A 9,344-nucleotide genomic window follows, 5' to 3' on the forward strand; every position below is an offset into this window, starting at 1 on the left:
TTTTTTATTTGTTATTACTTTCATTTTCATATTGTCCAATACTTTTAGTGATTCTTGTATATTTATACTCTTCACTGCACATCTCATTTTTCTTTAATTTAATTTACTTCGTTTTAATATAAACTTTCACATACTTTAAATAATTTATAACCATGCCTTAACTTACTTTTATTCCGCTGTTATCTATTTTCTTACTTTGTTACACTATTTCAGGTGTTTCTATCTTTTTCAGCGCTATGAAGTCCTGCAAACGTTGGCTCACAATAATTAGTTTTCTAACAATTTAAGTCATTCTGACCGCACCCGGTACATGTTCCTTTTATATATATTTGTTTTTTCAATTCTATCTTAATAGAGATATAGAGGATCGCTGAACCATGGGTTTATGTTGCAAAATAAAAATTCATTAAAAAAATTATTGATATAGCTTATAAAAACAAAATGTACAAAAATCTTGGCCGATTCCAAAATACATCCGTAGATGCAGGTTTCAATTGCTACTTAAATTTATTACTGAATAATTTTCTTTCTAATCCTCACATTCAAATAATTTTTTTATTTTTAACATAATGTATTTTGTTCTATATTAAAGTAATACTTTTACATTATACAAACAATATATAAATGTGATAACAAGTAAAAAAAATACAAGTGCTTCCTTCGAGTAAATATATTATTTTAATAAATAAATCTGAGATTCATGAAATTTAGTATGTTTTGAATGTTCAAAGTATGTTAGTAGATGTATTTATAATAAAACATATTCTCAATTTAAAATTCTTGATTAAGAGTTTATTCCTTTGTTATAGACAGCTAATTTTTTTTTTTTAAACCTACCTCTGGTGACGAGAAACCTTATATATTATACTTATAATTTAATAAAGTAATTAAATTACCAGAAGAAGCCCTATAAAACAAGCTAACTTCTTACTCTCATTTATTTTTAACATATTATGTAATTCAACATAATTTTAGATACATACGAAGATTACAAAGTTTTTACCATTTATGTAATTTTTAAAAATATTATAATTGATTATACATACAAAGAAAAAAAGAAAACACACAGGTTTTAGAAAAAAAGAAGAAATAATGCAATTAATTTTCATGCATTATAGTAAAACATGCAAAAATAAAAAAACTTAAATTGTATTATCATATGGAAAAAATACTACTTTAAAGACATTTTCTACCAAAGATGCACAAACCTCACCTCACCTCAGTCACAGGTCAAATATAAAACAATCCATGGAAACCAAAAATAAAAAAAAAGTGGGTAAACAGGTTAGTTGTGGGTTGATCCCGTGCAAAGAGGACATGCATGCTCTTGATGTGAATCGTTACCTAAACCGAATCTCCTCTAGGTCGAAAGGGTACTCAATGATGCCGGTCGTCGGGACTCGGACTCTTAGGATGTCCTGCTCCGTGGGTAAATAATTTGGCGCTGCGACCCGATCGATTTCCATCAGATAACTAGGATCACATAGATTAAGAGTTATGTTCTGTCGACATAATGAATGCCACACCGTTACAGGCGTGGCCCTTTTGAGAACTTCCAATGCTGCTTTCAACATTATCATTTATAGAAGAAGAGCCCGGTCCAGAAAAAGTCAATTATTTCACACTAATTTTTGGTTATTTTAATGAAAATTACGAATAATTATTAGTAAAAATTGATGTGTCTGCCAAGTATAGTAAGGGGGAATAAAAAATGGTAGCTGTTTCAAAAGATAATAAAAAATTAATTTTTTTTTCAGAGCATCGTATCTTTAAAACTACAACAAAAGAAAGCCTAATAGAATATCGTTTAAAGCAGAGTACATTTGCTAAAATATGAGCTCTGATACAGCTATTTACATTCAATAGTTCCCGAGATAAAATTTTTGAAAAGGCAACATTTCATAACAAAAAACCACAGAAGTTTTTAAAATTCAATTGGGAAAACATATACCTCAGGAATCATTATACGTACAGATATCTGTAAGCACTATAAATTAAAGATAGTACTATAAAGTAGTTCATAATAAGTATCTTCGTAGGAGTAGTAGTTTTTATGATATTTGACAAAATAAATTCACAAGATTTTGATTTCTAGTTGTTCAGATAAATATTTTAATTTATGAAAAAATATATCTTAGGGACCATTAGACGTTGGTAAGTCTGCCAGTACTCAAATTAAAGTTAGTTTAATAAATTACTCGTATAAAGTAGTTTATCATACTTATCTTCAAGGAAGTAGTATTTTTCTAAAACAAATTGATTTCATATGCGAATATTATAAAAACTACTAACCCTACAAAAGATAAACTACTTTACGGCACATTACACTGACTTCCATTTGAATACTAATAGGCATCCGTATGTTGAATGGTTCCTGAGACATAGTTTTCCCCAAATAAATTCACTAAATAATAATTTTTCAGGACATTTTTTTATAAAATGTTGCTTTTAAAAAAAAACTAAATCTCAGAATGTAAGAATAGTTCAATTAGGGATCATATTTTAGTAAATTTACTCTACTTTAAATGATGTTCTACTAGGTTTTTGATAATTTTAAAGAAATAGAGCTCCGATTGAAAAATTAATTTGTTTAATATTTTAAATCAGCCGCCATTTCCCCCTAACTATACTTAGCAGACTCATCAATTTGGACAAGTAATTATTCATATAATTATAAGTTTTCAATAAATTAATGAAAAATTGGAGTGAAATAACTTACTTTTTTCTTCTCTTAGACTCTTGAACTATTACCAATATCACTTGATCACTCAGATAGTTTAAATAAACACCTCATTATATCTATCAAGTAATTTCATCAAAAACACATAAAACAACAATATAATTTTTTAAAAAATCCATCCAATTATAATAGAAAAAACTATAATTTAATTTATTTGTTTCATTGTATCACCAAAAAAATATATAAAATTTATAATTACCTTTGCTAAAAAAAACCTTAGTACAAAAAATACAATCATATATATAAATGATAGCCCATTTTTTTCAAAATATGAAGAAGAGGATCGGGAGTGCAGTAAAAAAAGAACATATATATTTTATTGTCATTATTATGTATTATAAATATAAATAATAAGAATAAATATTATGTTATTATTATATATTATGTTTTATATGTTAACCCTACCTTAGTTGTTTACTTTTTTGTACCTTATTATCCAAAATTGTCAAAATATTTATGTTATTATGTTGTTTTGTATTTTTTTACCCCAACCCTGATCATCTTAATTTTTTTAAAACTACAATGTTTTCAACACATACATTGATTCCATCTTTGGACCTTTCGGAGTTAGTGTATCCCCCTCCTCAGTACAATACGATTCACTGTCGGTTTTAAAACCAACAAAATTCAAAATACTGAATTTAATAGTGCTGAAGAGGACACATTATATAATATAATAAATATATGTGCTCAAAATGTATTTTTTGTATCAAGTTTTTTTTAGGTAATTATAAACTTTAAAATTTAACGTTATTAAAAGATTTTTCACAATCTAAAAACTAAATTCATGCAATATTATTAGTTGGAATATGTTTTAAAAAGAGTAATAATAACAATCAAGAGATGATAACACTCCAAAAATCACTAATTAACGGAGTAAGGTTGAATACACTAACAAGACTAACCAGTTTTAAAAGAGAGAGGTGAAAATAATTAATAAAACGTTAATTACCAGTTAAGACGAAATATAAATTCATATTTTCCAACCACATCTCCTTCATGGTATTTAAAATATTTTTGAATACACTGCCATCATGGATTTTAATCCTCAATACATATTGAAAAAGGACAAAACATAGAATCCTTGACGGAGGTCGATAGAAGATAAGGACTGACACAGAACTACTGGATCATTCATCCAACCTAAGAGCCTACGATGGTCGGGACATAGTCAATAGAGCTTCTTCTCAGCAAATCTGGTTAAAGGAGGCATCTTTGACTGGTGCTGAACGATGTAGCGTTGGGATTTGACCAATGGAACTTTCAGGCAGCAGAATAGAACTAACTCCGTGAACTGTGGTACCGAAAAACAAATAAATAAATCTAAAAAGTTCCATAAAACCATAAATAATTCTTCTATCAGATTCTTAAGTGAATTTCTTAAAAACTGACAGATGTGGGTTCGTCACGTCAACAAAAAATTAAACCAACTACAATAGGGATATTCATGATCTCTATCATGTTAAAGTGCGTTAAATAAAAAAAAACTGTATTAAATGGAGAAATACTTCTTTCTTTTGGGATGTTAAAATGATACAACATTTGACATGGTAGAGAGTGTGTTAATGGGTCTGCTAAATGGAGAATGATGTCATACAACAGACCAGAGAACTGAGCTCAATACCATTTTGTAAGCTATAGTTTCAATAGGTGGTTGTTCGCGGTTTGTGTTGTTTTTATTTTGGAGACTTTTCAAAATCTAATAAAGTAAATGGAATAATGGAATTATGTAAGGTTTTGGAAAGAAAGGTTACAAAGTTTCCCAAAATCCACTAGGAGCTACTCTGCATTTAACACATAGCATGGGGATTAAATTATGTTGCTCACAATCTTAAACTTATAACATTCAGCATGTTAAAACTTTTTGCATTTAAAACATCATGAATACCCCTTATAACAAAGAATAATACAGATAAGTAATAAGAGTTGTTATGTGAAATTTAAATGAGGCGGAATTAAATTTGTTAATTTTAAAGGCAAAACCACTTCACCAAATTGAATTAGTAAAATATAATAAACATTTCGGCTAAAATACCATCCTCAAAAACAAATATTTTTAATTACACATTAAAGCACATACTCAAGTCTCAAACTTACACCGTAGAAGAGGTTAAAAAAGATTAATTAAGATGGGTGAAATCATACAGACTTGTAAAGGATATTCCGCGGCCTTCTAAATCCAAATCCCCTGTCTCTTGAGGATGGGATTTTAGATGAAACATTGAACATTTTATTAATTAAAATTGGTAAAGCAGTTTTGCCTTTAAAATTAATAAATATTGTGCTATAGATACTTAATCCTTTTAGTGCCGAAGAATATACATCAATGTATTGAGTAGGCTGTTAACTATTCTCATTGCAACAGGGTATTATCTCAAAATAAATTTATAAAAGATAATAAACAATTTAATTTCATGATAGAACAACTGAAAATTTGGTTTAAATCATTACACAATAGTTTATTATCTAATTAATTATTTTTATTTAAAAAAAAAAAATAGAGCTTTTAAGAATCGTTTAGCCATACTTTAAAAAAATTAATGGATGGTAATGTAAAATTAGCGTTAGTTGACTGTCATTTCGATACCTATTCTTAAAAAATCGGCAGGAAAGTTTTAGAAAAAAGCTGCGAGCAGTGGGTGGAAGGATTTTTTATTGATTCTTGGATTTCATGAAGTTTAAAAAGTGAAAACCTCAAATTTTGAAGGGAATTGAAATAGTTTTTGGATTTTTTTTTGCTATAGGGGATCCTACCAAATTGGTCTCATATTTTTTGCAAATGTACCATTTGCATATTCAGCACTAAAAGTGTTAAGTTCCAACTGAACTTGTATTGCCTAATGTCATACTTCAACCTTCGGGTTCATTAGAAACATATAATGTCATCTATAACTAGCTATAGATTAATTTGTAAAGAAATTTTTTGCTGAAAAGAACATAGAAAAAAAAAACAACCATTATTACAAAAAATAAATAAATAAAATCGAAAATTTCTTCAAAGATATATTAATGAAGCGTCAAAATGTCTGAAAATTGGGATTAAGGGCTAGTTGTGTTATTCAAGATTAAAGAATATTTACAAAGTGAGAAGATATTATTGTTAATATGTTATATGAGACAATTTTATTTTAAAAGTAATATGTATGTAATAGAAAGTTTCTGAAATTCAATTAATCAATAAATTAGATTTGATGCGAAAATAATTACTTTTTCTTTTTTAATTTACTGAAAATATGCCATCTATAACTTTACTTAAAAAAGAATGAACTGATTTATACAGCTATATTTCTTTTTTTTTTATTTATTTAAATAACAATATAGGCTTGTAGAAAAATTATCCATTGGTAGCACTCGATTAATATTTAGACATTAGAAGGTCTCGAGGCCATCTTCTTATCAGGCACCTCGGAGGATTGTCAGGAATGGAAGAGGAAGCAAGGTTAGAAATAAATGAGTTTGAGTGGTTCGGAAGCTTATATTGGAAGGATTGATATCTGGTTCGGACTAGATCAGTTATACATGGAGCATTAAGGTCTTTATGGGTGATTTTATTAGTGACAAAGTAAGGAGCATTGAGGATTTTACGAAGAATTTTGGATTGTAATGATTGGATTGGTCCCTTCCAATCAAATCATATTGGACAAAGAAGTCGCAGTTTCTGAGGCATGACATCAATTCTTTGGCAGTATTTGTCAGCAGTGATGAAAGTCTCATCACAATAGAATGTTAGAAAGTGCGTTACCACGCTGCTACCGTCACTCCCGTGGATTATATGGTCCTTACAAATTACTGAACTCCTGATCCCTCATAGGTTGTAGCAGTAGTTTTTTTTTTTTTTTAATGGTTTATATCGAATTAACATTAAGTTTTTTTTTTTATACATAATTAATTTTAAAATGTAGCAATGGCTGAAACATAGATTATTTTTGCATCAACCCAATTGTAAAGGGTAAATTAACAATACAAAAAATTCAAGTATAATAAATCAATCAATAAAAATATGTTTTCATAAATGTATCAATAAGAATGTAAGCATTATTAAATAATGCTCAAACCAACTATAACAAAACTCAGCAGTGCCAATACGATAATTTAGTAATTCTGAGCCTTGAGGCTGAGTGGGCCCCTAATCTTGCGTACTCACAAAGACAAAAAAACTAAAATCTTTATTAAGAGAATCGAACCTCAATTCCTAATCGTCACAACTAGAGCAATTTTTTCCTAATCAGTGGTATGCATTCCAAGTGGAAGAGTTTAAAAGAAAAATTGTAGTTTATTATTATTTTTTTTATGTATATATATTTTCATCACTAACATAATTTTTTTTAAGTTCTAAAAAATCATAAACTCTGTTTTAATAATGTAAATATTTAAGAGAGGTGCACTTATTAGTGAATGTGCAAGAATAAGAAAATTTAACTTATACAAGATATTTTATTGTATACCAACATATAAAATAAAAAAAGTCAGATTTATTTTTATAATAAACTCTTCCATGTGAAATACGAATCATTATATTAAAAATTATAGAACAAAATATAAAAAAATAAATCCTAAAGAGAAAATTGTTACTTCTTTTTATTTTTGTTTTTAATATAATAGCCATTCCATTCAAATTTTAAAAGAAATATTAATAGATGCATAAAGAAAAAATTACGGGGGCGGGAGAAAAAAAAACCCCATTAGGTACTTCTCTCATACCAAATTAATACACATGTTTTCAAACAGGTAAAGTGGGCAAAAGCTTAAAAAGTTGACAGGACAGAACGAATTTTTTCTGAAATCCATCCAATTTTATTATATGGCCCCATGTAGTAGGATGAATACATATACATAAATTTAAGACATTTCGTAAACCTCCGAAACTATACTCCAGGGATTAAGAAACACATTAAATCTACCTTCATCCACGGCTGCTGTCAGGGACAAAATGATAAAGTAGGAATGACAATAAGACGTTCAGATTGACCATGTAGGGATAATTCCGAGAAAATTTTAGAGATAGTATTGAGAAAGTGGCGGAGAGGCGGAAGTAAAAAAACGGAGAGGAGAAAGTAAAGGTTAAGACTTTAGCAACCTCGCAATTACAGCAGCACTGGGCGTTGTAATCTGACCTGAAGGGAGGGAGGGAAAGAGGTGTGGACTTTTTTTTTTTTTTGGCAGCCCCACAGAATGAAAACTTGATCAGGTTAGAACTGGTTGGTTACCTGTATATAACCTCCAGCACCTCCATTTGTCAGAAATGCCATGGTAAGGGGCAATAAAGAAAAAAATATGTTAATTACAAATGAAAGGAGACATTGTACATCATTTTTACTGGTCAGTATCACTTATACATGTGAATGTCAATCAGACTGATATTAAATAGTTCTTCACGATTGGATTGGCCTAGCTTTTGAATGACGATTATTATTATTCCTACTGGCCTTTATCATTCGGGGTTGAGATTTATTATTAAAACATTATATGACTTATGAATTAATAATTCAACATATATGAAAACTAAACTTATAAAAAATATACATATATATATAAATTAGATATTATTATGGAACGGTCATTAAATCCACCCTCACCCAACAATTTGACTCCCCTCCTACCCCTTCCAGACTGTGGACCTACCCTAACATAGTATAGTAAAATACGACAATAATTTTCAATACGTAGAGATTTAAGTTATTTTACAAAACACTATGAATAAAAAATGAGAATATACATTTGAAAAATTAAAATGGAATGGCTAATTTTAACAAAATACTATAATATGAAATACTGTATATGAAGAGTACAGGAGAAAAAGGAGTAAAATCAATTTATTATTTTTTTTTTTTTCAGAAATGAGTAACAATGGTTTCTAGATTTTTGGATAGTGGACACAATGTAAAATTAAAACAGGAGAAAAACGATCTTTAACAACTGTTGAATTAAATGTGTATAATCCATGGAAAAATTTGTTCTCCTTAACAATTAGAAAAATGTGAAATACTTCGTTTTTCTCTTGTGGTCTTCAAATACGAGTAGTTTAGCTACAAACACAGCTAGGTCCACTAAGCTACAGTTTTCAGAAGATGAAAATTTCTATATTCCACCACAATGGCTAAAATAAAATAGTTAACACCTAAACAAAGGTTTAGTGAACTTTTTCCTGGTCACATGGTCCAAATACTCTACTGTGATTGGCTCCAATGGACTAGAATATGGACCTGGTTATGTTTGAAACAAAGCACATGTGCTCATGGTCTTAGTATTCTAAAGAGAATGAAATGAACTCACAGAAAGAATTTCAGACTCATGTTATGAAAATAATGGACCTGACCATGATTGCACCTGAGCTACTCACATATAATCTTCATACGAATGATTTTATATCGCTACAAATTTCAATTTTATATAATAAATAAAACATACTATTTGGCAGAATCTGTTAATTGGTACTCTCGCCGCCTGTCGTAACACTCTTGAATACCCTTGTCGGCCCAGAGTGCCTTAATCGCTTCTACGTACGGACTTTCAAATGTCGTCACCGTTTCGAAGTCCACGCCCCTTATCAGCTCAGCTTTTTCCTGAAAATATTAAAAACAACGATGTATTTTAAAAATATATA

General features: G+C 29.0%; 1 protein-coding gene across 7 annotated transcripts in view; it reads right to left on the reverse strand.

Moving 5' to 3' along the window:
- LOC106681107 (G protein alpha q subunit) overlaps positions 1–9,344 on the reverse strand; it is a 101,568-nt gene that overhangs the window by 31,868 nt on the left and 60,356 nt on the right. For 5 of the 7 annotated variants that reach the window (XM_024360168.2, XM_014421268.3, XM_067052205.1 and 2 more), the window contains exons 3-4: positions 9,149–9,303; positions 1,345–1,473 (exon numbers count right to left, since the gene is read on the reverse strand). In XM_024360168.2, coding sequence (XP_024215936.1) covers positions 1,345–1,473; positions 9,149–9,303 — 284 coding nt within the window. The remainder of the gene's footprint in view (positions 1–1,344; positions 1,474–9,148; positions 9,304–9,344) is intronic. The other 2 variants (XM_014421277.3, XM_014421286.3) reach the window with 1 other exon arrangement.

The sequence above is a fragment of the Halyomorpha halys genome, unplaced genomic scaffold (genome assembly GCF_000696795.3).
Source record: "Halyomorpha halys isolate HHAL.00 unplaced genomic scaffold, Hhal_1.1 Scaffold19.1, whole genome shotgun sequence".
Classification (NCBI taxonomy): domain Eukaryota; kingdom Metazoa; phylum Arthropoda; class Insecta; order Hemiptera; family Pentatomidae; genus Halyomorpha; species Halyomorpha halys.